The sequence below is a fragment of the Panthera uncia genome, chromosome A2 (assembly GCF_023721935.1).
Source record: "Panthera uncia isolate 11264 chromosome A2, Puncia_PCG_1.0, whole genome shotgun sequence".
NCBI classification, from domain to species: Eukaryota; Metazoa; Chordata; class Mammalia; order Carnivora; family Felidae; genus Panthera; species Panthera uncia.
In genome coordinates this window covers 58,332,768-58,360,612 of record NC_064816.1, presented here as the reverse complement: position 1 = coordinate 58,360,612, position 27,845 = coordinate 58,332,768, and the positions used below count along the sequence as shown (strand labels likewise).

Here is a 27,845-nt window from a genome sequence, read left to right as displayed (position 1 = left end):
GGGGCCCTCCCCCACCCACTCCCAGCAGTCCCAACCCAGGGGGCCCTCCCCCACCCCCGCACCATCTCCTGCCCAGCACATGGCCTCCCTGATCTTGGGCCTCTGGGGCTGTTCCTCTGCAGGGCCTGATGTTAATGTGGCTCTAGTGCTGGAGCAGAAGATGGAGGAGGCCGCCAGGGCCAGGGTGGCCTCCTGCCTGACCCACCAGGCCCCAACATCCACAGCCAGCAGCACCTACATCAACCATGGCTTTGAACATCCTGCCAAGAGCATGGGTGGTGCTGTCGGTTCTCTGTCCCGCGGTGGGCAGGAGTTCTGAGGAGGCTGGAGCTCCTATCCTGGCTCACCAGCCCTGACTCCTGGGGCTGTGCAGCTTCCCTAATGGGGGTCCCTTCACCCGTCCTCCCACTCAGGGCCTAGGAGAGGCAGTGGCCATGGGAGTGCCCGAGGTGGGTGGTTGGTCTCTGGCCACCAGGTGGGACCCAGGAGGACAAGATTAGGATGAAGGAGGCATGTGGCAGCGTGGGTGTGGTCTGTTCCTGTCTCTTGAAGTTGACGTATGTCTTCCCGGAGCAGGTTTTTACACTCTAATTCCGTGTCTATATGTGAACAGAGATAGAGTATCATTCCACGTTTAAACGTCTTCCGTAAATGACTTGACACATCCCTTCACGAGCTTCCCCCATGCCCCGTGCATTTTGCATTTATTCACGTTGGTCCCTGTGGGCCAGTCACTGCGACTGCTCTGGATTATTCCATTGCATGAATGAGCACGATTGCTTTATTTTTAAAGGTTTCATTTTTAATCCCTCCACCCACTGTGGGGCTCGAACTCACAACCCTGAGATCAAGAGTCAGGTGTTCCACCGACTGAGCTGGCCTGGCCCCACGAACACCATGATTCTGTCCGTTCCCTGCTGGTGGGCAGATTGGTCCCAGTTGTTTTCCAGTACAGCGCCAATCACTTCTGTGGAATCTCCAAATCCCCAAATCTCTGAAAACTGCGTTTGCTTTTTTTCTCTTGTACATTTGGGACAATCTCATTGGACCAGATGAGAGGTGTTTATTTACACCTTTACGACTGGGGTCCTTACATCCTTTGTCTCCTTGATGTGAGCGGTCAGATATTTTGGCACATTTGTGACTTTGTGTGCTGTGTGCGGCCCCGGGCCCTGATGGGGGGTAATATCTAAGGCAGCGTAAGCATCAAATTACTTTCCTAAAAACCTTCTAAATTCTGAAATTCATCACACCAAGGGAATCTCAGGTGCAGAAGATGAAACTCTGTGAGGCTGAGCAGGCATTGATGTGTCTGTGGGTGTGGGAGAGCTGCCTGGAGGCAGTGTCGCCGAGGGACTGCAGGGGACCCACAGCTGCCTCTGGAAAGCGCTGCCCTATTCACACCCCACCCGCCGGCCTCAGTGAGGGGCCTCCCTCCCCGTACCAACAACACTGTATGTCCACTTGCTCTTTGGGGGAAAGGGTAGCATTGTGGGTGATCATCATTTTTAAATACATTTTTCAAAAGAAACCTTTTTACAATTTTAGAATAGTTTTAGATTTACAGGAAAATTACAAAGATAGTACAGAAAGTTCCTGCATACTTCACGTCCAGTTCCCTATCAATATATTAGTATGGTACATTTGTCAATATACAATTAATAAACCAGTATTGATAATTACTACTAAAGTCTATACTTTTATTTAGATTTCCTTAGTTTTTATCTAGTGTCCCTTTTTCTGTTCCAGGATCCTGTCCAGGAGAGCATGTGACATTTAGTTGTTACGTCTCCTTAGGCTCTTGGCTGTGACAGTTTGTTAGACTTGTTTTTGATGACCTTGACGGTTTCGAGGAGGACTGGTCGGGCATTTTGTAGAATGTCTGTCCCTCTAACGGGATTTGTCTGGTGTTTTTCTCCCGATTAGACCAAGGTTATGGGTTTTTGGCAGGGAGACCTCAGAGGTGCAGCACCCTTCTCGGCACACTTAAGGGGTGCACACTGTCCCCATGACTTCCCACCATTGGCATTGAGTCTCCTCATCTGGCCAAGGTCATGTCTGCCTGGCATCTCTTCCACAGTTATCCTTTGCCCCTGTCCACACTGTCCGTGCTGTGCATCTTGGAGGGAAGTCACTCTGCACAGCCTACACTTAGGGAGTGGGGAGTTACGTCCCACCTTCTGGAGGGTGGAGTATTTACATAAATTTGGAACTCTTCTTAACAGAAAGATTGTCTATTCTCCTGCATCTACTTATTTATTTAGTATGACATATACAGTATGGACTCGTGGATATTCATTTTTGTGCTTTGCGTTCTAATATGGCACTACTTTATTTTCTTGCTCAGATCGCTCCAGCTTGGGCTATCGGGAGTTTTTTTTTTTTTTTTAAGTTTTATTTATTTATTTGAGAGAGACAGAGACAGCGTGAGCAGGGAAGGGGCACGCAGAGAGGGAGAGAGGATCCCAAGCAGGCTTTGTGCTGCCAGTGCAGATCCTGATGCGGCGCTCGAACCCACAAAACTGTGAGATCATGACCTGAGCCAAAACCAAGAATTGGACGCTTTACCAACTGAGCCCCCCAGGCCCCCCCCCCCCAGGGGGCTCCTGTTGGCTCCTGTCCCTTGTCACACCTCCAGCATGGAGGGTTTTCCCATTTTGAGCACTTACCTTGCTTTCTGGCACTACGAGTTGGTCCAGGCTCAGCTTGTATATTTTCTGCCCCGGTCCTAGAATCAGTCATTTCTCCAAGGAGCCCTGGCCCTTCTACTGGAGATGGGATTAGAACCTAGGATCTGGTGTTCCATGTGTGTTTTGCTGCTGGGGCATTGTTGCTGTTGGGCTCTCTCAGCTGAGACAACAAGGAAATATACGTGTGTGTGAACCCACACATATATGTACACATTTCTTAAAAAAAGTTTTTTTAAATGTTTTTGAGAGAGAGAGCGAGTGAGTGTATGAGCGGGGCAGGAGCAGAGACAGAGGGAGACACAGAATCCGAAGCAGGCTCCAGGCTCTGAGCTGTCAGCACAGAGCCCGACCCTCGGCTCTAACCCACGAATGGTAAGATCATGCATGACCTGAGCCAAAGTCGGACACTTAAGCGACTGAGCCCCCCAGGCGCCCCTATATGTACACATTTCTAGAAATATTCCTATACGTAGCCACCTATAGCTGTGTTAAGCTAAATTGGAGTTCCTGCTGATGCCTTCAGGGGGAATTCATCACCTCAGGAATACTTCTAGACTTCTCCCTTGCTTCTCTGTAACCTCTCCTGCCAACAGCAAGAAGCCTGGCTTTACCCCCAACTCGATCTGCCTAATTGTTGCCTTCCACTGTATATGCTTAGTGTTTTCAGAGATGACAGCCCACACTGCCATGGCAAACAGCTGTAGAGCGAAGCGGCCCTTTTTCATTCCTTTTGACCTTTGTCTTAGACTCCATTCATTTCCAAAGTCACTTAGGTCAGAGTGTTTTCCTACCATCCTCCTCACTGCTTCTTACATTTGTAACACAGTTCGATTGTTTTGTCACGTTCTGCATTCCAGTCTGGTGTTACAAAACCATGCATATAAAAGATCCATTCAAAGTGCAGGACATACCATGGGTATGGATATCGTTTCAGATTATGTATTACCACTGTTGAGAAACTACCACCTGTTCAATTTTGGTTTAAAAAAAATACTTTTATTTGAAAAGACAATTAAAATATTCCTCTCATTTCCAATTACAATCTGTGTGAGACTGGGTTTCTTCGTATTTTTCAATCAAAACAACATATTGCAATTCAGTGAATGCAAAAGATGTGAGAATCTTGGTGTCTTCAATTAAGCCAGACATTAAAGAGATTTGCAGAAATGTAAAACTATGCTACGCTTCTCGCTATACTTCATTGCTTTGAAGAACATTATTTCCTCACAAAAATGTTAACATGTGGGGGTGCCCGGGTGGCTTAGCCCGTTAAAAGTCCAACTCATTTGATTTTAGCTCAGGTCATGATCTCGTGGTCATGTGATCAAGCCCCCAGTTGGGCTCTGCGCTGAGCATGGAGCCTGCTTAAGATTATCTCTCTCCCTCTCTCCCTTTCCCTCCCCTGCTTGAGCTCTCTCTCTCTCTCTCTCAAAAATAAACATTAGGAAAATGATAACACACTATGGTAACTATAAGCACAACCCACATCAAAGGTCTTTGGAGTCTTCAATAAATGTTTAATTTTTTAAGTTTATTTTGAGAGGGGGGGGGAATCCCAAAAGTTTAAAAGTTTATTTTGAGAGAGAGTCCTCGCTGTCAGTGTGGGCTCTCACAAACCGTGAGACCACGACCTGAGCTGAAATCCAGTGGTATGCTTAACCGACTGAGCCACCCAGGTTCCCCTGGAGTGTAAATGACTCAAAGAGGTTTCAGGACCATTGCCCTAGGGTGATTTATCTGGTTCTGGTTCTGACTTTATTTACAATTAATTGGAGCCCGTTGACTCTGAAGATAGGTGTTCATTTGTAGACCTTAGTCCAGTTGTCATGGAAATCATTTGTATCCAGTAGAAAAGGTAACCTACGGTTTTATTTTGCGGGATACCGGCCAGCTTTGTACCCATCCTAACGATCTTACTCGGTTTCCTCGAAGTGTTTATGAATACCTGCTTCCTGCCAATACTCTTGGGACCGGCTTTACCACATTACTGGTTACTTGGTTAACTCGATAGTCCTCCGGCGTATGTTCATCGGGTACCTGAATGAGGATTATAGTGACAGACACTGAGGACACGATGCACGCCGCGCGTGTTCACAGATTCTGCCACACTCGCGTCCACACGTCGCGCTCGCTCGGCCTGCACGTCACTGGGAGCCTGACACACCGCCAGCCCCATCCAGGCCGACCCGCCAGCCTTCCCGCAGGCAAGGGGCGGTGCCCCGCCCACCTCGTGACGACACAGGGGATCACGTGACGCTGCCCGAACAGAACCTCTTCCGCCCGCTTGCAACATGGCTGCCGGGCGCTCTCGGTCCTGCCGCCCCGGGCCTTCCCGCGCCTAGCGGCCACTTAGGGACCCAAGACCGCCCCTTGGCGGGGCCGCCTGGGAGAGCCGGCCGGGAGGCGGGGCGGGGCCCTCGGCGGGGACGCTCCGCTGCCGCCCGACCCGGCCCGGCCGCGGGGGGCTGGAACGAGCGCGGACCGGAAGTCGCGCCGGGCGGCGGAGCCGTTAGCGCAGCGTGCCGGAAGTGGCCGTGGGCCGGCGTCCGGGCCGCGCCCGCAGTGAGCAGAGTCCCTCCGGCCGGCGACGCCATGGAGCCCGGAGCGGCCGAGCTGTACGACCAGGCCCTGCTGGGCATCCTGCAGCACGTGGGCAACGTCCAGGACTTCCTGCGAGTGCTCTTCGGCTTCCTCTACCGCAAGACCGACTTCTACCGCCTGCTGCGCCATCCGTCCGACCGAATGGGCTTCCCGCCCGGGGCGGCGCAGGCCCTGGTCCTGCAGGTAACGCGCGGCGGGCGGCTCGGACCCGGGGCCGGGTGGGGGTGGGGGCGGCGGAGCCCGGCCTCAGTTTCCCCTCCAGCGCCCCCCCCCCCCCCCGGACCAGCCTCCCGCGGCCGCGCCTGCGAGTAAGCCGAGGCGCCGTTCGGGTGTCGAGTTACCGTCCCGCGGGAGCGAGCCTGGCTCGGCGTTCGGGGCGCTTGGAGGTGCCAGGACGGCCCGGCAGGGAGGGGGGCCGAGCGGGACGCCCCGCGGACACCTGTGCGCCCCACAGGCACGACGCGTGGAGGCGGGAGGGGGGCCGCGGAGTCGGCGGTTCGAGGCCGTGTTCGCCGTCCTCCTCTCACGTGGGGGCGAACTCGCTGAGCGCTGGACGGGCGTCGAAGTCGACCGGGTGCCCAGGAGCGTCCCCGTAGTAAGCAGGTGCCACACCGCAGTTGCCGCAGGCATTGGAGGCGCACAGTCCGAGTGCACGGCTCCGAGTCTCCTGTGACGTCTTCCTTCCTGTCGGGGAGACAGAGCACAGACAGGGACAGAACTGTGTGAGGCCGGTTGTGTGACAAAGCCCATTGCCAGGAAGGGGTCAGAGACGTGGTGTGGAAATCAGGAAAAAGGTCTTGTAGGGGAGGTGGGGTTTTTGATGGGATTGGAAGCAGGTCTTCAGCCAAGCGTTGAGCCTGGGTAGATGGAAATGCTGGTAATACCTCCCTGCGCTTTACAGATTGTGTACAGCCTGAGCGAGTGGTCAGGCCGTTACTTTCTCGGTGGAGTGTCCAGTGGTCAGGCTGTGACTTTCTTGGTGCTCCTGTGGAGAAGCGAAAGCTTAGGGTGTTTGAGTGACTACTGAAGATGAATCGGCGGTGTTGGTACTCTGGGTCGGAACTGAGGCTGTTTCTCGTGCCTTCGGTGGCTGAGTGCCATCTGGGTGATCAGAGGACCGTCAGAGATGGTTTCTGGCAGACTCCTAAGGGTAGCTTATCACTTTCATGCAAACCCCAGGGAAACAGGGTTGAATTTTATGTGAGATGAGGGTGCCACTGGAACTTATCGTAGAGCTGGAACGCGGAACTTCATCTTTATGGGTCCAGATCTTAACATAGAGCGGGAAGACTCTTGTTTGGGGTGACAGTAGCTTGCAGAAAAGATGTGGAGGAGAAAGGAACACTTACTGAGCAGCGGGTATGTACTGGTTAGCGTGCTGGGTGTTAACCTTGTTTAGTCCCAATATCATGAAAGGTGGGTCTTTGCCCTTGTCTCACACACGAATTGGCAGAGGGAATTCATTTTTCTAGTAACAGGTATGAAGTATGTCCGTACCTGGTGAGCAGTGTAAGGAAGAGGAGGTGGGGAGGGAGGAGTCACAGATGACCCGTGGTTTCAAACTTGGAATAATCATGCACTAATTGAACTGTCCCCTGAGTTTAGGGGGAAAAGCTTAGTTTCAGACAAGTTAGGATTGAGATTGCAGACAGGAGTCCCTGCTGGCAGGCTCTGGAACCACGGAATGGAGGAACCAGAGTGGTTTGAGGGGAAGAGAAGAGCCGAAGGTGGAGGGCAGCATTTTGAGGGGTGTCTCCAGTGAAGGCATGGGAGAAGCAGGAGGCTGCCTGAGCAGCAGTAAGGGAGGGGAGGAAGTGGGCAGGGCAGTACCCAGGGGACACTTCCTAGTGATGGTTAAGAGGAGCGGTGTTTCTGCAGTTTGTTCCCAGCAGTCAGCAATGCCTGAGGGACTCTGAAGAAGCAGATGTTTCCAGGGCATTTTGTTGGATGGGTGGGGGTGAATCCTGGGGGGACTGTTCTGGCCACAGAGGCATTTGGCAGGAGACTCGTGAGTTCAGTGTTGGATGGGAGTTCTGTTGTGGGTGGGACATTAAGATGCTGAGTCCCACTGAGTAACTTGCTGTGGCACGGTGTTCCTTCCTGGTGTTGTGTCTTCCTGACCCCCCATCCCTGCTCGTTTGCCTCTTAGGGGTTTTCTTCCCTGTACCTGACTTGATGGCAAGAGACCCCTTCCTGTGGCCACCCACCTGAGGTGGGTGGTTGGAGTCTGTCCTGAACATAGGCAAGCAGGGCTTGGATGGGAGTGCTGGGGTGCTCCATTCTGGAACTTGAAAGTGTCCTGATATATTGAGGTTGGACTGTTGGTGTGATGCACGATTCTTTCTCCTAATTCTAAGGGTTTGGCCAGCCTGGGTGCAGAGCTTGAGGGATGACCTTCAGCAGGAAAGATGCATGTGCAAGTTGTATTCCTTGCCGTGATATTTTAGTGTATTTTTTGTTTGTTTGTTTATTTACTTAGCATGCGTGTGAGAGGGAGAGAGGGAGAGAATCCCAAGCCGACTCTGCGCTGTCAGCACAGAGCCCTATGTGGGGCTCCATCCCACGAACCCTGAGGTCATGACCTGAGCCAAGATCAAGAGTCGGACACTCAACTGACTGAGCCACCCAGACGTCCCTTTTATGTGTTTTAAGAACAAAATAGTTTACAGTGACACTTCATTCATTTGATACTTTTTGCTTTTCTTGGGTCCAGTTTGAGAAGCCTGCTTAGTAGAAGGTCTCTTGCCCCAGAATCAGGAGAGCCTCCCCACTTGTCCTCACCGGACCTGCTGGGAGAGTCGTCTCCTCTCTGTCAGTAGAGAAGTGGATTGGAGGTCACAGACCTCTCCTCCAGCTCCACGGTGCTGTGGTCATACAGCAGGCGCCTGGGTCCGTAACAACCGGAGCCAAGGACAGGGGAGGCGAGTGGCAGGTTAGAGGAGGTAGGGGGCTGAGTCAGCAGAGGTGGTGGATGCAGCGAGGAGTACCAGGCCCAGGGGCCGGGGAGGTCCTGGGGGGTGAGGAGACAGAGTCCTTGCTGTTCCTTTTGTGAAGTTAGGATGAGGGTCTCGGGTGTCCGGGGCTGTATGGCTGTGAGGGTGAAGTCAGGTGTTGCAAGCACGGGTGTGAAATATTGTCGGGCTCAGGTTCTCTGAAGGAGTAGAAATGGGTCTGGAATCGTTGCCTTGTTTCAGCCTTAGGGTTTCGCTTCTTTCTGCCGACGTGGCCTTTTGACGTCAGTGTTCTTGTAATATTTTTATTTTCCTCTTTCACTGGCAGGACTCAGAGAAGGCACTTACCTCCTCTGAGCTTAGTGTTTCCTCATGTTGGAAATGTCAGTGCTGTCTTCCTCACAGCATCTTCGGGAAGGTTTTGGGGAATCCGAAAGCATTTGGCAAAGTTCAGTAGTTAGAGACCTTTTGTTTTGTCTTCCTGCTCAGCACATGGAACGTGAAACATGATTATTTAACGTATGTCTGCATTCCTGTCCTTTGGAAAGGGACTCCGACCTGCTTCTGACCATTCTTCAAGAGCAGTTTTAGGTTCAAGGCAAATTGAAGGGGAAAGTACAGAGGTTTCCCATGTACTTCCTGTCCCCTCAGCCTCCCCCGTTACCTGCATCCCCACCAGATGGTGCCTGTGGTACAGTCGATGCACCTGTGTTTCGTGTCAGACTACCCAAACCATAGTTGGCTTTAGGGTTCAGTCTTAGTGATGTCATTTTATGAGGTAGGGACAAGTGTTTAACTGGTGTCCGTCACACAGAGTATTTTTCATGCCGGGAAAATCTGCCATGTTCCACTCATTCCTCCCTCCTGCCCCGTTTGTGGCAACCACTGAACTTTTTACTGTCCCGTGGTTTTGTCTTTTCCAGAATGTCATAGAGTTGGAATCCTACAGAACATGTATGGGCTTTTTTGATTGGTATCTTTCACTTGGTGATATGATATAAGTTTCCTTCTCATCTCTTTACGGCTCCATAGCTCATTTCTTCCTAGTGCTGAGTAATACTCCACTGTCTGGACAGACCGCCATGTGGTATCCATTCACCTGCTGAGGGACATTCTGGTTGCTCCCAGGTCGTGGCAGCTACGACTGAGGTTTCTGTGTGGCCCTGTGGGGAGCAGGGCTGCTAGCTGGGCCCCTCCAACCTCCCAGGGAGGCTCTCCCAGTCTTCCCGCCTCCAGTTGCCAGAGGAGCAACCCCCCCCCCCCCCATGGCCCCACCCCTCGGAGCTCTGGTCTTGCCCCTTGTAGCCCCCAGGGTAACACGTGCCTTTTCTTCAAGGTCTACCCAAGCCCCTTCCTTCCAAGGAACTTCCTAGATTTCCGAGACCTGGAGCGAGCATCTGTGCGCCCACGGCGAGGTACCGCAGCGGTTCCTCACGGTCTCCTGGTGGCGCTGTCGTGGACGGGTCTGTGCTAGCCATGTTGGAAGTTGTGTGCGCCCTTGAAAGGTGCATACGAAATGCCATGTTTTCTTGTGTGCTCTTCGGGTGGAGAGTCCCAGCGCTTGTGTGGGTGTGACTGTCCCAGAAAAGAGTAGGGGCTGGTCCTCATACCAGAATGTTGAGTTCGTAGAGGGTAGGAGCTGTTACTTGGATTTTTTGTGTTCCTTGTTCATTGTAGACACGGCGTGGTTATCTGGGGGATGAAATTCCCACGTTTTTTAAGAGCCACACCCCTTCCACCTGTGCATTGTGGGAAGACTGCAGCTGTCTGGTGACTCTGCTGTACTGAGTGGGTTCAACTTGATTTCCTGTCTTCTCTTCTCGAGTCTGAATTGTTGGCGTCTTTACAGCTCTTGCTACCAGGACAGTGTCTTCTTCCCGTGGCAAGCAGGTCTCACCGGGGGCTGTAAAAAGAACTAAGGACAGGTGAGACCATTTAGTTACGTGTCCTTTAGACCCAGAAGTTGGCCGGTGGGCGCATAGGTGCCATGAGCGTTGGCTTACCTGGTTTCCCTTCTGCGCGTTTGGAACTCCTGTTAGAGATTCCTTCACGGCAGCTCCTGGTGAAGTTGAAGTGCGTTTGTGATTTGCCAGGGGGAGCACGTCTGTGGTCTACTAGTTTTCCATTCTCTACTTACCACGTTTGACCACCTTTGCATGGCATGTGTGGCCTAGTACTGGTGGGGAAACTCACGGCCAGTTTGCTGTTCGATTGTAGGTGTTCACAGCCTTTGAGCACATGGCGCGCCAGGATGACGAGAAGAGGAGGAAGGAGCTGGAGGAGAAGGCCAGGAGGAAGGAGGCGGAGGAGGCTGCGGTGGCCGCAGCTGAGCAGGAGCCAGTGCCAGCCGCGGGGCAGGAGGTGGAGGTCGGCCCCAGCACAGACCCCGGGCCTCCAGGACCACCAGGACCCCGGGACGCTGAGCCGGCGGTGGCCCCCAGCTCGGTGGAGGCAGAGCCTGCGGGAGCGTGTGCAGGTGCCACGCAGGCTGCGAAAGGGCCACCAGCCCTTCCCAGGTAAGAATTCCTCCTTTGCGGTTTCTTTCTTGCTTGATATCCGGTGGGTGGCATGGTCATCCCTGGTTCCTGCTTGGTACCACACCAACTCTCCACGTTTAGGTCCCAAGCTGTGGTGCGTCCCAGTAGTGTGCCCATGTGGGGCAGGAGGCCAATCTGCTTCTGTCCTCGTCCTCTTGTCCTCTGCATAAGGCGGGGCCGTGATCCACCCCACTTGTGCAGCCGGTTGAGAGCTAGAGCCAGAATGAGAGCACCGGGCTCCCAGATTCAACCCGCCTGTGTGGAGGCTGTGTTTTGGTGCTGTGGGGACATGTGCCCACTGTGTACCTGGAGTCCCCTGGAAGATGGCCATGTCGTGAGTGGGGTGGTTGGCAAGTAGCCAACCTGTGTGTCAGCTTTCTCCCCTGTGGAGCAGAGGTGATAATGCAGCACCTGTCTCGAAGTCCTCTGTGACTGTCACTTGAGCCTGGGGTCTTGCAGCCTGTGTGTGGCCATGCTGGAATCCCCCCCCCCCCCCCCCCACGGCCATACTCTTCTCCCTTTCCAGGGGCTCTATTTCCTGGCGCTGAGCAGGGCTACACCGTGTGAAGATCTGGCGCCTCCTTGTGTGCAAGCGAGGTGGTGGCAACGGCTGCTTCTGGCCTCCTCTGTTCTAGCAGTCCGCTCTCCGCCTCTGTCCCTTCTCCCCCGTAACTGCTCCATGCTCTTCCCTCTCGTCGCACTCTCTGCTGCAAGTGAGAGGGTCTGTGAATGGAGCTCTTCGGTAACGGTGACAAGCAAAGCAGACAGCCTGTGGCGACACAAAATGTAGGGTAGGGAGGGTTTGTTCCATGAGATTAGGTGGGCGAGACTACGGGGTCGTGACAGCCGTACTAGGTAGTGGGGCTCACGGTCAGCAGTTGTCGGGGCAAGCCTGTTGATGAAGACGAGCAGTTCTTGCAGGTGGATCTTGGGTCAGAAAGGGGCAAGATGGGGGGCGCCTGGGTGGCTCAGTCGGTTAAGCATCTGACTTTGGCTCAGGTCATGGTCTTGCGGTTTGTGGGTTCGAGCCCTGCGTCGGGCTCTGTGCTGACAGCTCGGAGCCTGGAGCCTGGAGCCTGCTTCGGATTCTGTGTCTCCTCCTCTCTCTGCCCCTCCCATGCTCGTGCTCTATTTCTGACAGTCTCTCAATAATAAACATTTAAAAAATTAAAAAAAAAAGAAAAGGGGGCAAAATGGGGCCTCGGGCCTGGAAGTGGAGGGGTCTTGGCAGAGAGTCACGAGGTCTGGCCGTTTCCTTCCTCCTCTAACGTTTCCTGTAGTGCAAATCTGCTGGAGATGAATTCCGTCAGCTTTTATTGGTTTGCAAATGTCTTTCTTTGATGCTGATTTCTGAGAATACTTCCGTGGTGTGTAGAATTCCAGATAACTTTTTTTCTTCAGTGTTTTAAAGAATGTCATTTCATTATTTTGTTGTCTTGTGATGAGAAGTGAGTGAGTATTCTCTGTTCCCCTTGGTGGGTCCCCTCTCCCAGGTGCTTTTAAGATATTTATCACTTGGGGCGCCTGGGTGGCGCAGTCGGTTAAGCGTCCGACTTCAGCCAGGTCACGATCTCGCGGTCTGTGAGTTCGAGCCCCGCGTCAGGCATCTGGGCTGATGGCTGGGAGCCTGGAGCCTGTTTCCGATTCTGTGTCTCCCTCTCTCTGCCCCTCCCCCGTTCATGCTCTGTCTCTCTCTGTCCCAAAAATAAATAAAAAAACGTTGAAAAAAAAAATTTTTTTAAAAAGATATTTATCACTAGTTTCAGGATCTGATTATAACCTCCTGCGGTGTGGTGTTCTCCGTGTTTGTACCCTGGGGGTTTCTCAGCTGCCTTCTGCCTCTGTTGCATTTACCCCCTTCTAAGATCCTTAGTGCCTCCTTTGGAACAGTGTCTAACTCCCTGTCTTCACATTTACTCGTTTCTCCTTTTTAGTGTCTAACCTTCAGTTAAATTCATCAGCACGCTTTTTATTTTCCAGCTCTCCAAATTCCTATTCATTCTTTTTTATGGCCTCGATCTCTACCTTCATTGTTTTTCTCTAAACACATTCCATATCTCATAAACATGATAGCTGTGTAAAGCCTTTATCTGCCAATTCCATCATCTCTGATTTCTTGGTTTGTTATTGGCTGTTTGCTATTGCTTTCTCCTGATTTGGGATTACATTTTCCCGCTTCTTGACATATCTGGTAATTTTTTACTGGATGCCTGACGTTGATGTTATGTAGCTGCATCTCTGGATTTTGTTTTCTTCCTTTAAAGAGTGCCAAGTTTTGTTCTCATTTTTTTTTTTTTTTTTAGGTTTATTTACTTGAGAGAGAGATAAGGAAAGAATCCCAAGCAGGCTCTGATGCAAGGCTCTGACTCAGGGCTCCATCCCAAGAACCATGAGATTGTGACCTGAGCTGAAACAGAGTCCAGGACCATTAACCAAGCTACCCAGCCGCCCCTGTCCTCACAGTTATTTATCACAGATTAGTATGATTTTTCAGAAGCATGTTTTTCAGCTTTGTTGGGGGTGTGTCTAGAGCACCTCTTATTCCAGGGCTATTTCGGTCCCTGTCGGGGTCACACTCCAGGGGTGCCTGTTTCCCAGAAGCTGTGTTCCCTCCCTGTTGGGGTTGCGCTCATGTGGGGACAGTTGACTGTTTGGCAAAGACTCAGAGGGACCCTGGGCAGTTTTCTGAGTCTTTCTGTGTGTAGCTGCCTGCTTCCTATGGTCTTTGCATAAAATGTTTGGGTATCAGAATGAAGACTGAGCGTACAGAGTTACTCATGTTTATAGACTGTCTTAAAAAAGGTGACCGATGTGGGTGTCGTGATGGCCCGTTTTACGTGGTGGCCTGGAGGGCCCCATCCCAGGGGTCGCTGTGGGGCATTCTGTGGAGGTCATTGGCGCCCGTAACCACTGGACTCCAGGTGAGGGACATCATCCTTGGTGACCTGAGTGGGTCTTATCAGTGAGGTGAAGCGCACTGGAAGCAAGGCAGAGGCTTCCCCGAAGCAGGAGACATTCACACCGTGGAACAGCTTTGCCCCATTCCCAGAGAGCCTGCTTGTGGCCTGCCAGCCACCACAGCTACGTGAGCCCGTTCCTCGCGGGACTCTCCGAGTGTCTGCATGGCGTGCTGCTGGTCATGTCTTTGTGGATGAACCCTGCTGCACACAGATACTCCTGTCGTATGATGTTATGTGAGAAAAGCAGTTTTCAGTGTGATGCCGAATTTGAAAAACGTGAAGTTATACGCATGCAGAGAACACAGCCTGTGAGGGGATAAATGGTGAGTCCTGGATATCAGAGAGTGGTGGTTTGGGTTTTTATTATCATCTTTCCCCCCTTACTGTATCTTCTAAGTTCCTACAATGAGCATACATTTTGTTTTACTAAATTTTTTATCTCATTTTTAAAAATAATTCAAAAAGCTTTTTTTTTTTAAAAATTTTTTTTTTTTTTTAACATTTATTTATTTTTGAGACAGAGAGAGACAGAGCATGAATAGGGGAGGGGCAGAGAGAGAGGGAGACACAGAATCTGAAGCAGGCTCCAGGCTCTGAGCTGTCAGCACAGAGCCTGACGCGGGGCTCGAACTCACGGACCGCAAGATCGTGACCTGAGCCGAAGTCGGCCGCTTAACCGACTGAGCCACCCAGGCGCCCCCCAAAAAGCTTTTTTAAAAGAGGGGATTTGTTTTTAATTTGTGGGTTAGGGTTCGAATGGCTGCTTCATTCACATGTTGAGACCCTATTTTTCTGTTCTTGAACCTACAAGTTGTATTCTGGGCTGGAATCAGCCTGAGTTGTGTGAGTTGCGCACTAGTGTGGGTACAGAGTGAAGACTGGGGTGTGTTCCGGGATCCTTGGCCTCGTGCCGCAGGACCAACCCTTCCAAGGATGGGCACCTTCTTCGCCTTCAGGTCCTAACTGGCTTTCCGTGAGCAGATCAGGAAGTTGTGGCTCCCACGTCTCTCATTGGAGCGGAGCCGCAGCGCTGTGGCAGTCCTGGGGAAGGAATGGAAAGCCACCCTTTCCCGGTTCTGCCATTAGTGGCACCCCACGTCCTTCCGGTCAGTGCTCAAGATCGCTTGTCCTATAAACTGTAGCTCTCTGGGGTTGTGCTGAGTAGTGTAATGGCACAGGGGCCCTGCCCAGTGTGGGCCGTCTGTTCACAAGCAAGTCACCTGCACTCTGGGTCTGAGCTGGCTGATTTCTGCTCCTCCTGTTTGCCACCCGTGTGCTGGCAGTCCTGCCCGGATTGGCAGTGATGACAGCAGACTCTCTCTTCTTTGGTTGGACAGGAAAGTCACATATACACTTACTGACTTAAACAGATTCAGCATAGGCACCAGGGAAAAACCAAGTAAGAGAGTGAAAACCTACATCTTTGTGTCTTATGTGTGTATGTTTGTCATCAGCTATTGGTTGTGGATGGTAGAGGGATGTTTTGTCTTCCTGTGATGTAGTTCACCCTGCAGCACAGTTTGCTCGTTGGCAGTAGTTCCTGACTTCTGCAGGTGTGGTCTTGTGAGCGCCATCGTGCTTCAGACAGGGTCCCACCTAGTCCCCCATCTGGACCTATGCCAACCACGGGTCTGTTCTTTTTTTAAATTTTTTTTAATATTTGTTTATTTTTGAGAAAGAGAGGCAGAGCACGAGAAGGGGAGGGGCAGAGAGAGAGGGAGACACAGAATCCGAAGCAGGGCAGAGAGAGAGGGAGACACAGAATCCGAAGCAGGCTCCACGCTCTGAGCTGTCAGCACAGAGCCCAACACACAAGCTGTGAGATCATGACCTGAGCCGAAGTCAGATGCTTAACCAACTGAGCCAGCCAGGCGTCTCCATGGGTCTGTTTTCTTCCCCCCAATTTTTGCAGTCTTATGTTTTTATTTGTCTGTAATTGTATACTGATTTTCATCTTAAAGCCACACATATGGGGTTTTTTTGGTGAATGAGGGGTTATTTGAGGGAAACTTGAATTGGATCTAATTTTCCCGTGGCTGTGAATTTCATTCTTGATGCTGCCCTGCTGTCATTGTCAGGACCTTTCCAGTGAAGTTCAGGAATGCCCCTCCCCGCTGCTTAAAGTGCTCAGTTCTTTAGCGGAGAGAGGGCGTTTGGGCACACAGATGTCCTTGTGCACACAGCAGCTTAGCATTGAGAACATGTCTGTGTCTGCAAGGAGCGTCCACAGTAAAGACACTGGAGGAGGTGCTGCCCGAGTCCTGGCGTTTGCCCCGTGCGTGGCCCTGTGCCCTGGGCTCAGAGGACTCCCGGGGTGCTGGGCAGCTTTCAGAAATGCCGCCCGCATCACTGGTGCTGTGAAAGGACAGGGGCTGAATTCCAGTAGCATCAAAGGCCTGTGAGGCCCCTCTCGGAGCCCTGGGGGGCTCCCCTCTTGCATTCCGGGTCTGGGGTCTCCTGTAGCCCCCCTCTTGGCCAGCAGGTGGCGCTGTAGGTAATGCAGTGATGGTTGCATTGGCTGGTGCTGGCGAGCCTACAGTAATCCGCAGAGGCTGTACCTTGTCTGGCTTTTGCCTTTAGAAGTCACAAACAGAACTCTTTAAAAGAGAAGAAAATAAAGGAATAATTATCAGGGAGTAAATGATCACTTGGAAATAGTGTCTCTGCCCTTAGAGCTGTGCCTGGATGAGGGACAGGGTGCTCCCAGGCTGCCCATGTTGAGGGTGGTGTGTGCCCCGGGAGCATCCAGGCCATCCTTCCCTGCGCAGGAAGCACTCCACTGAGTGGTGGGGGGTTGGGGGGAGGGGGTCTCCTGGAAGAGTGTGGTGCGCTGGATAGCTGCTTGCTGCGGTCCCTGGTTTTGATGGCATGGCCCTTGTGTCCTGTTGTGGGACAGATCCAGGTGCTTCCTAGGATGGGGACGGAGTCATTTGGAGGAGAGCTTTCAGGTTTCCTAGCAGCACTCTTGGCAGTTGCTTTGTTTCTGTCCCGGTTTGGCTGCCCCCAGACCCGGGCGCAGCCCCCTGTTCCTCCGTGCTCCCATCCACGCCCACCCTCAGCAGAGCCTCCTGGCCGTCTGTCCTCATCTCACGGTCCACTCAACGCTGGTGATTCCGCCGTGTTTCAGCGTTGGGCAGCAGCCTGCTGGACATGTGAGCTGAGCCCAACAGGTGTACTGACTTGGTTTCATAGCGTGTTTCCCGTGGTCCCGTGCCCTAGGGGTGCTGCTTCCTGCCGGGGCATCCACTCCTGATGAGCTGGCTTCTTGGCTTTGTCTCTAAACGGGTCCTTTGTTGGCTCTGGCCTCTCCAGGTGCCCGTGGCAGGAGGCCCCTTGCCAGAGTCACATGGACATGCCAGAACACCACCCCACAACACCACCCCGTGTAGCCGCCCCGTTGGCTGCATCACACCTGCTGAACGCGGATCCCCGCACATAGTGAGCGGGCACGAGCTTCTGCGAACAGTATTCCTTCTCTCACACGAGCCACCTAGATGGGCCGGACGCTGCTGTCGCCCTCCAACCATTCGCTCTGAAACTGCCCCTTCTCTGAGCCCCCCCTCACGTGCCCTCCACAGGGTATGAGTTCTCCAAATCCAGAGAGTCTGATTCAGGTTGTTGGTTACAAGTACTTTTTTCTTTCTAGAAGCTGCAGTTTTGTCTTTGTTTTGCAGTTAATTTCTAGCTTACAGGCTTCATCTTTAGAAGAGGTTGGCCTGCACATCTTAGAACAGTGACTTGTACTGAGTGCGTTGGGTACTGAAACTGTGTGGGAAAAGTGACCTTGCATCCTGGCCTGTGGGGTGGAGGCCAGGGGGAGCGCATCTGTGTGTTGGGGGGAGGCTTGTGGAAACCCGGGGAGCTCGTCCCCCTGGAAGTCTGCTGATTTTTACAGATAGAGGGATTGGGGTGTAAGTGCCGAAGATTTGCTTAAAACCTTGCGGTTAGAAGGCAGGGCCAGTGTCAGTGGGACTTGAAGCCTTAAGTACTTGGTGCTCTCCAAGGCCTGAACTTGGATGTGTTTGCTTTGCTGTGTTAAGAAAAAAGTAGCTGGGGCACTTGGGTGGCTCAGTCAGTTGAGCGCCAGACTTTGGTTCAGGTCATGATCTCACAGCTTGTGAGTTCAAGCCCTGTGTCAGGCTCTGTGCTGACAGCTCAGAGCCTGGAGCCTGCTTTGGATTCTGTGTCTCCCTCTCTCTCTGCTCCTCCCCTGCCTGTGCTCTGTCTCTCTCTCTCTCTCAAAAATAAATTAAAAAAAAAAATGAAAAAAGAAAAAAAGCAGCTATTACCAGATCTGAGAAATACTTTTCAGAAGTAAAACAACCAGCTTGTAGTTAAACATATTTCTAGAACATTAAAGAATGTAACATTTTATGCTAGCTGCTTTTTTTTTTCATTGAAAAGGAAATATATGCACCTTGCCAAAAACGCATCAGGTAGAATTTAAACACGGAGGAGAGCAGACAGCGTGTCGTAAGGAACCCACACACACTTGTTGCCGGCCACCAGCCTCAGCACCTGACATGGCCCCCTGTGGAGTCATTTTAAAACAAATTCTGGGGCACCTGGGTATCTCAGTCCCTTATGTATCCAATTCTTTTGATCTCAGCTCAGGTTGTGATCTTGCAGTCGGGGGATTGAGCTCCGCATTGGGCTCTGTGCTGAGCTTGGAGCCTGCTCAGGATTCTCTCTCTCTCCTCCCTTGCCCCTCCCCTGCTGGCGTGCGTGCTCTTGCTCACAAAATAAATGAAAACAACAAAAAGCAAATTCCACTTCATCTGTCAATATTTTCAACTAGTGTTTAAATTTCCAGCTTTATTCTATGCCCTACTTTAATAATAAAGATTTGTTTAAATCTGTAAATAAGGCTCCAGCCACATACCATTTGTAGCTGACCTACTTATTTTATTTTCTCACAGCTGATTTGTTAAAAAAAAAAAAAAAAGAATCAGGGCACTCAGCTGGCTCAGTTGGTGGAGAACTTAGCTCTTGATCTCGGGGTCATGGGTTCAAGCCCCATGTTGGGCATAGAGTGCACCTAAAAATAGCAAACAGGTTGTTGGTGTGTTGTTTCCCGCTAACTGATTGTTATAGGGTGAAGTAAATTGGTAGTTACGTTTTGGGTGAACGTTTTGGAAAGTTACAAGAGTGTGTAGTGGAAATGAGTTCTCCCTAATAGGAACCATTGTCCATACTTTCTTTGTGAAATGCGCATGTTCTCTACAACTTTTATTTTTTACGTTTACATGTATACATATGTCTGTGTTGTGTCCCTCATCACATATGCTGTGCTGCATGTGGACTTTCTGTTTCACCTGCAAGTGTGCTGGGGTCTCCCTGCTGCCAGGCGCTCGTCTCGCTTGGGGGCTCTGTTGTGTCCTCACGGCCCCCACGTCACGCAGGTAAGGACCCGCCCGAGCTAGGGCTGCGTTGGAGATGAGCAGAACCTGGGTTTGCCTTTGGCGGGGAGGGCAGTGTTCCACTACACAGCCCACAGCCCTGCTGTCGCGTAGCCCTCCCCGCTCCCCAGCTTGTCCTTGAAATCACTTGTATTCGGGGCTTTTAAAGCTGACTCCTGGACCCACCCCTACTGATCTGATTGAATTGCCCTTGGTGGGAAAGGTGGGGGGGAAGCATGTGTCGTGATTTTCAGAAGCTTTCCAGGTGACTCTGTTGCCAGGTTTTCTCCTGACTGCCTTCAAGTATTCCACCTGGTGGGTGTAGCGTCACTAACCAGGGACCCCGTGGGGAGTGTAATTAGGTGGTTTCCGGTCTGCTTCCGTCACCGATGATGCTGCAATGAATACGCTGTGCGTGTTTCTTGGAAAATGTGTATGAATATCTGTTGGATGAATTCCCGGGACAGGAGTTACTGGGTCAGAGGGTGCAGTGTGTGTAACTGTGACGGGTATTGCCGTATTGGCCCCAGAGAGAGTACCAGTTTTCCCACTGCCAGGCTCTCGGTGGCGCCTGACCCACCCCGGACGCCCGCCGAGGCCCTGGCTCGCCGCTTGGCCACTCTCACTTTGTTGCGTTGCTTTATCTGACATATGTTGGGTTCTGATTGGCTTTGTGTATGTCGCTGTGTTTTTTTTTCCTTTTCCGTTCTGTTTACTCACAGGTATTAAACGCTTTGTTTTATTTGTTTGCCAGGACTAGGCTATTTTGTTTACCAGCACTTTATTATAACACGTTTTCGCACGTGGTGGACTAGGGGTTTATCTCCCTGTCCCCTGCCCACCGACCCCCCAGCTTTTCTGGAAAAATTTTCCATGTAAAATTCTGTTGAAATCTTCATTGAAATACATTAAATTTATGTTTTACATTAGAGGTAATTGACATTTTTACATTATTGAGTCTTTTTGTTTGAGAACAGGCTATGTCTTCATTACTCGTTCTGTTTTATGTTCCCCTGTATTACGTCAGTGTAGTAAGACTTTGTCTTCTCTGGCTGACGTCATTGTAAAAATACAGCGTATGACACAGGGAACATGTGAAGTATGTGTTAACTGACTGTTATCACTGAGGCTTCCAGGCAGTGGTAGGCTGTTAGTATGTAAGGTTTTAGAGAGGCAGAAGTCAGAGGTGGATTTTCCACTGCAGGGAGCAGTTGGCGCCCTTAACCTCTGCATGGTTCAGGAATACAGAATAGTTAGTATCTATTTCTTAATAACAACTGTATTTAGTAATAACTTATATACATTTTTAACATTTAGAATTTTAAATGCTCCTGCATTTTTTCTCGCCCTTGAAATTTGCCCAACGCACCTGGAAGGATGGGGCTGATGGTTGCTGAGGGAAGAGCAAGAGAGGGGCTGGTCCTGGGGGCCTCGGGTTGGGCCAGGGCTGCTTTGGGTCTGAGGGGCTGAAAGCCGTGTAGGGGCAGCCTGGCCTGGTACAGCGATTCAGCAGTTCCACACATCATCAGTGCTCATCATGACCAGTGCCCTCCTTAGGGCACTCCATCAGCAGTTTCCCCTTTGCCCCATTGACTTCCCCTCTGGTGGCCAGCAGTATGTTCTCTGTAGTTAAGAGTCTGTTTCTCGGTTTGTCTCTCTCTCTGTTTCTTTTGCTTGTTTTATTTCTTAAATTCCACATATGAGTTAAATCACGGTATTCGTTTTTCTCTGACTTATTTTGCTTCGCATTATATTCTCTAGATCCATCCCTGTTGTTGCAAGTGGTTAAGATTTCATTCTTTTTTATGGCCGAATAATAGTCCATCGTGTATATATATCTCATCTTTATCCATTCATCCATCAATAGACACTTGGCTTATTCACATAATTTGGCTATTGTAAATATGCTGCAGTAAACATAGGAGTGCATATATCTTTTCAAATTAGTGTTTTCATAGTCTTTGGGTAAATTCCAAGTAGTGGAATTACCGGTTCACATTTCTATTTTTAATTTGTTGAGGAACTTCTATACTCTGTTCCAGAGTGGCCGCACCAGTTTGCCTTCCCACCAGCAGTGCAAGAGGGTTCCTTTTTCTGCACATCCTCACCATGTTTTTTTGTCTTTTTGATACTAGCCATTATGACAGGTGTGACATGGGATCTCATCATGGTTTTGATTTGTATTTCCTTGATGATGAGTGATGTTGAGCATCTTTTCATGTGTCTGTTGGCCATCTGGAGGTCATCTTTGGGGAAATATCTGTTCATGTCTTCTGCCTATTTTTAATTAGATTGTTTGATTTTGAGGTGTTGGTTTGTATAAGTTCTTTATATATCTTGGACACTAATCCTTTATCTGAGATGTTATTTGCAAATATCTCTTCCCATTTTATATGTTTTCTTTTAGATTTGATTCTTTTGCTGTGCAGAAACTTTTAATTTTGATTAAGTCCCAATAGTTCATTTTTGCTTTTATTTCCCATGGCTCAGGGGACATATCTAAAAAAATGTTGCTATGGCTGATGTTGGAGAAATTACTACCTGTGCTCTCCTCTGGGATTTTTTTTTTTTTTTAAGTTTATTTATTTATTTTGAGACACAGAAAGAAAATGTGAGCAGGAAAGGGGCAGAGAGAGAATCCCAAGCAGGCTCCACGCTGATAGCAGAGAGCTCAGTGCAGGCCTTGAACTCAGAAACTGTGGGATCATGACCTGAGCTGAAATGGAGTCAGATGCTTAAGCAACTGAGCCACATACGCGCCCCCCTCCTTCAGACTTTTGATGGTTTCTATCTCACATTTAGATCTTCCATCGTTTTGAATTTATTTTTGTGTATGGTGTAAGAAAGTGGTCCTGGTTCATTCTTCGGCATGTGCTGTGCAGTTCTCCCAGCACCATTTGTTGAAGAGACTTTTTCCAATTATATATAGTTTACCACTTTGTTGAAGATTAATTGACCATATAATTGTGGATTTATTTCTGGTTTTCTGTTTTGTTCCACTGCTCTGTGTGTCTGTTTTTGTGCCACTACCACACTGTCCTGACTACGGCTTTGTAATATAATTTGGAAGTCTGGAATTGTGTTGCCTCCAGTTTTGTTTTTCTTTTTCAGGATTGCTTTGGCTCTTTGGAGTCTTTTGTGGTTCCACACAAGTTTTAGGATTGTTTTGTTCTAGCTCTGTGAAAAACACTGTTGGTATTTTGTTGGGGATCGCATTTAACGTGTAGATTGCTTTGGGTAGTATGGACATTTTAACAGTGTTTGTTCTTCTAATCCAGGAGCATGGAATGTCTTTCTGTGTGTTAGTACTGTCTTCAGTTTCTTCCATCAGTGTTTCATGGTTTTCAGAGTACAGGTCTTTCACCTCTTTGGTTAGGTTTATTCTTAGATATTTTATTATTTTCAGTGCAATTGTAAATGGGATTGTTTCCTTAATTTGTCTTTCTGCTGCTTCATTATTAGTGTATAGAAATGCAACCGATTTTTGTACGTTGATTCTGTATTCTGAGACTTTACTGGATATGTTAGTTCTAGTGTTTTTTTTGGTGGAGTCTTGCGGGTTTTCTATATAGAGTACCATATCACCTACAAAAAGAAGTTTGACTTCTCCTCGCTGCATTGGATGTCTTTTATTTCTTTGTGTTGTCAGATTGCTGAGGCTAGGACTTCCAGTACTATGTTGAATAGAAGTGGTGACCATGGACATCCCTGTCATGTTCCTGAACTTAGGGGAAAAGCTCTCAGTTTTTCCCTACTGAGTATGATATTCTCTGAGGGTTTTTCCTATGATGGCCTTTATCATGTTGAGTTATGTTCCCTCTAAATCTACTTCATTGAGGGTTTTTATCAACAAACGGATGTTGTACTTGGTCAAAGGCTTTTTCTGCATTCATTGAAATAATAATATGGTTTTTGTCCTTGCTCTTAGGATGTGATTTGTGAACAGTGAACCACCCTTGAATCCTGGGAATAAATCCCATGTGATGGTGGCGAATGATTTTTTTTAATGTACTGTTGGATTTCATCTGCTAGTATTTTATTGGGAATTTTTGCATCTGTCTTTGTCAGTGATAATGGTCTGTAGCTCTCTTTTTTAGTGGGGTCTCCTCTGGTTTTGGAATCAGGGTACTGCTGTTGGCTCTGTGGGTCTTGTCCACTCTGTGTCCTGTCGCCTGGAGCATACCTGGCACATAGTTGGCACTCATACCAGTTGAGCGAATGAATGATTCCGGTTTAAAGTCACTTTAGAACATGATAAACCCTTGAGCTTGAGCACATCTGATGGATGCCATGACCTAGTAACGCTCGGCTTCCCTCGAGTTTTCAGAGTAATGGCGCTTGCCTTACGCCTGCTCTCTTTCTCCTGTCGTCTTTTATGGCAACTCTGTGTTCTTCAGGCCCCCTGCTGGGCCCGGAAGCCTTTGTGGCATTTCCCGGAGAGCCTCCCTGGTGGCATGAGCCGCAGCAGGCCAGCGCCCTGGACGGTGCGCCAGGGGGCCCGTCTGCACAGGCCTCAGGCTTGTGAGCCTTCCCTCGGGAGCAGGAGCTATCTGGCCTGCATACGTCCTCCTGGAAGTGGCGTCCTCTCTGAAGCCCACAGTGGGTGGCAGGCAGAGTTGGAGCGTCCAGGGGGTGCTGACAGAGGGTGCGTGGCGGCCTGGTCGCGCCCCTTGCCGCGAGGACCCACAGAGGAGGCCCTGTCGGATGGCCATGCTGTGAGCCAGGCCTGGAGGCCTGGGTCTGGGGCGGCGGAGCAAGGCCAGCGGGCGCTCTCCTGCTGCTTGTTTCGAGGTCTCTGAAAACACTTTGTATTTTTAGATTATTCAGATTTGCTGAGAAACCTGTTACAAAGATCTTACAGAGAGTTCCCACATCCCCAGATGCCAGTGTCTTCTGTGAGTGGGGGCTGCCCAGGGCTCATCTGAAGGCCGCCTTCCCACATCGCCCCTGGTCCCCGCCCGGCTGCCACCCTGGTCCTCACTCCCCTGGCGCCCGGAGCAGCTACTGCTGAGGTCCCAGGCTGGCTTGTGCAGGTGTCCATGGGGCTGTCCTGCGGAACAGCTTCTCCCCCCTCCCTGCTGTCTCAGCTGTCCATGCGCTTGTGTGGACGCGTCTTCACTGGTGTCCGCCTCTGGTTCTTTTGCTCAGGGTGCCCCATCCTGTGGACTTGTCCTGTTGACACGTTTTCATGGTTTCTGAGCATGTGTCCGTGTTGTCACGCCATGCGGTGTGCAGATCCTCCTGCACGGTTCCAGAACCGGGAGCTGGAGCCAGGCCTGTTCATGCCCGTTGCCTGGTCTGGATTTTGTCACCCGCTGAAACCGTCCTCAGCTTTTCACTTCCCGATCACAGCCCACGTTCCCTTTTGTGAATTGTATGGTGCGGACTGGAGGAAAATGCATTCACATGCCAGTCCCATGTTGCTCAGCCGCTGGCCTCTGGGCCACTGTTTCCCCGCATGCACTGGGGGGAAGCCGTTGGCTTCCTGGCTCACCCGAGGGGCGTGTGAGGCAGTGCTCGGGCGTGGGAACCTGGCTGGGCCCGCCGCTCTCTCTCAGTGGTGCTTGTGCACTGAGCGTGTGGGTCCTTTCGTCTCTCTTCAGGAGCGCCAGCCCAGGGGGTCTGCTGACCGGAGGCGGTGGAGACGGGTGGCGTGTCATGGTCCCTGATTGTATGAATGGTGCTGTTTTCCTTGGGTGGCACCGTCGTGTTGCAGGGTGGGAAGGAGCTGCTTCCCTGCAGGGGTGTGGTGTGGCTGACAGTGGGCGGAGCCTGGGGGGTGGTCAGCGAGGGGCTACAGGGGTGTGGTGTGGCTGATAGCAGGTGCAGCCTGGGGGTTGGCGAGGGGACATTGGAAGGAAGGCAGCCAGTGCCCTTAGGTGTCCACGGCAGCGGCCCCAAGTCCCCATGTGCTTGCATAGCATCTTCAAGGAGGGGGGGTGTCATGCTCCCTTCCTGGCACCTGTAGGGTGGGGGACAGGGGGTCTGGGTTGCTCCCCCAACTGGTCCCAGTGCCCTGCCCGGGCCATCCCTCTGTCCAGACCCTCCCCCCTCCCCCCCCCCCACCCCCCCAGCGTCCCTGTGCAGTCAGACTCCCTGAGAGCTTTGTCTGCTCCAGTGCTCCGCGGTAAGTGGGCGGTGGGACTAGCTGTGACCTAGAAACACCTGAGCGTTTTCCAGGAGGCCCCCGGGAAGCAGAACACAGGAGGAGGATGTCATTTCTGATGCTTGTGCCCTCTCCCAGGAGAGCAGACTTCGGGTCCTTGTTTCCTCTTGTGGCCATGACCCAGTGCCTGCGCCCCGGCACGGTGGGTACTGCACAGGGTGGGCGTGGCAATGACGGACTTCCTGACCTGCTCCCGGGTGACTGCCCACCCTGTGCCCTAAACAGGAGGATCCCTGAGGAAAACAGGTCCCAGGCTCTCGGAACAACAAAAGCAGCAGAGCCTGCGTCAGAGTCAGGAAGAAAGGGAGCAGTCACCCCCCACAAGGGCCCACAAATGTGGTGCGGTCCCCTCTCTGGCGGGTCAGCACGGCCCTCTCTGGTGACAGGGTCCTCTGTGGAATGACAGGGCCATGGGGAAGGGCTCCGCCGAGCGTGGTCCTGGGACGAGACTCTGCGGGCCTGGCAGCCCGTCCCGGCTGCGGGCCTGTCTGTGCCAGCATCGTGTCCCCGCTCTGGATCTCTGCTTGAGCGCCTGGGGTTTTGCTGCTGTAGCCCTTATTTAGATCTGTTTCCATGGTAGCTCTCCAGCCTTGGAGCTTCCTTTTTCCTGAAACATAGGTTTTTGTTGGCAATTTGGAAATGCTGCCTGCAGATACTTGAAGGGGCCGTGGTGGTGGAAGAGGGGGTGCAGTGGGGCTCTGTCTGCTTCACTGGGACCCCTGCCTCTGTCTCTCCATGGAGAGGCCTTTTGGGAGACGCGTGAGGGCACAGGATGCCGATGCCTCCCCTGCTCGCCACGGGTTCTGCATTCTGGACCAGCTTTGGGCTCCATGCCTGAGTGAGCAGGTGTGGTTCTTACACCCCTGCCCGCACGGGGCCTCCCCCCGTGCCATCTGCATCTCTGGTGCCCACGGTACGTCTTGCACGAGCATCCCCATCGACCTTGATGCTGCGTGTCCTCCAGGGTGGGTGCCCAGTGTCCTCTGCTGGGCTGTGCTCCACGACCTGGCCTTCTTCTGGAATTCTGGCAGGGTGGGGACTATACAGATGACCACAAGGTCTCCAGAAGTGACCCGTACTCATTGGGGGAAACTTGGAGATATGTATTTAAACAAGACAAAAGGATTAAAAGCGCCTCTGACACTGGTAATGACCGTTATGTGTTCTCTGGTTGCTGGGTCGTGCCCGGCTGGGCCCCCACTGAATGTCGGCCCCTCTGTCCTGCAGACACTCAAGAGTTAAAGCTTTCTGGTGTAGATGTGAGTTATCTGTCTGCACCCTTACCCCGGGGGTCCTGGGATAGAGTGATGCGTTCCCGCATCAACTGGACCACGGGGCCTTTTCTTTCCCATTTAGCCTGCTCTCCCCTTGAGGGGCACTTGTCTGGAGAAGCCTAAAGTAGATTTCATCTAGAAAGTAGATTTCTTTGCAATTTGTCATGATCTTTCCTTGACACAGGTGATGAAGCCGCTCCTGTGCAACTGTAGATGCACTTGTGGTCACAGTGCTCCCACCCGTGAAGGTGTGGACTTAAGAGAGCATGGTGGTTCTAAGACAGCCGTGGATGCTTTTGAGTCTGTGTCCCTCCCCGGTGTCACTTGGTACATGTGGTCTGCCTGCTGCAGTGTCCTGGGCGTCACTGCTCCCTGTGGGATCCTGTGCCCTCTCCTTTCCGGGAAGCCGGCTCTTCTCAGGGTTCAGGGAACCATGGCCATGCGTTCCAGGTTCCCGGGAGTGCTGTGAATGCTGTCTCCTTTCTGTGGCGGTGCTGTCTCGTGTCTCTGGGGTGACCTGGGCGGGGGGGGGGTCTGTGCCGGCTGTGGTTCTGTGGCAGCGGAGCCCCCGACACCAGGCATCTGTCCTCCCAGCTGGGCCTCATGCTCCCTGCTCCGGAGCTGGGCTTGGAGCCTTTCCCCCACTGTCACCTGCTCGTTCCCTTGAGTGTATAAACTGGCTGCCCCATACACACGTGTACACACGTGCAAACATGTCTGTGAACCCGGCAGGCCCTCACCTCTTAGGTTTCCTGCCTGCTCTGCCCCTCACACTCTGCCTTCTTTGCACACCCTCTCCACTCTCTGAGCTCAGACCTTCCTGGGCAGTGTCCTCTACTGTCCCTCCTCTGTTGGGGAGTCTCTGTGGGGACTTCCCTGGGCCTGCCTTGTGCAGTGGGGGCTCCTTCCTCTCCTCCAAGGCAGCCCCTCCTGTGCCCTTGCTCTCGTTCCATTGTCCTCTTGCACATGGGCTGTGCACGTTCTTGTGCGTGAGTGTCACTTAAGCTTGAGGCGTGAGGCCTGCAGCCCAGGGTCCAGGCCATGTTCTCAGGTTGTCAGGCACCGAGAGTATCACCCTGCCTGGCCTGTGCTGGCTCTTTCCTCCCTAGAGGAGGGGGACCCTGACGCTGCCTCTGCCCATCCACTTGGCAGGGTCCCCGCGGCAGCCCTTCCCTAAGTGAGCCATGTGTCCGCTCTTCGCCACACTCTGTGTCGTGGGGACTGTCCTCAGTGTCTTGCAGCTGTGACAATGGGGTTGAGCCCCGTG

The 27,845-nt window shown here is 51.7% G+C and overlaps 2 protein-coding genes across 3 annotated transcripts in view; both read left to right on the top strand.

Moving 5' to 3' along the window:
- Positions 1 to 1,530, top strand: part of NPC1L1 (NPC1 like intracellular cholesterol transporter 1) — a 15,843-nt gene extending 14,313 nt beyond the window's left edge. Inside the window, exon 19 of the mRNA XM_049641173.1 lies at positions 123 to 1,530. Within this exon, the coding sequence (XP_049497130.1) occupies positions 123 to 319 (197 nt within the window). The 3' untranslated portion in view covers positions 320 to 1,530. The remainder of the gene's footprint in view (positions 1 to 122) is intronic.
- A 3,434-nt stretch (positions 1,531 to 4,964) lies between these two features.
- Positions 4,965 to 27,845, top strand: part of NUDCD3 (NudC domain containing 3) — a 62,410-nt gene continuing 39,529 nt past the window's right edge. The window contains exons 1-2 of one of the 2 annotated variants that reach the window (XM_049641171.1): positions 4,965 to 5,474; positions 10,460 to 10,758. In XM_049641171.1, the coding sequence (XP_049497128.1) occupies positions 5,283 to 5,474; positions 10,460 to 10,758 (491 nt within the window). In that variant the 5' untranslated portion in view covers positions 4,965 to 5,282. The remainder of the gene's footprint in view (positions 5,475 to 10,459; positions 10,759 to 27,845) is intronic. The other variant, XM_049641172.1, reaches the window with a different exon arrangement.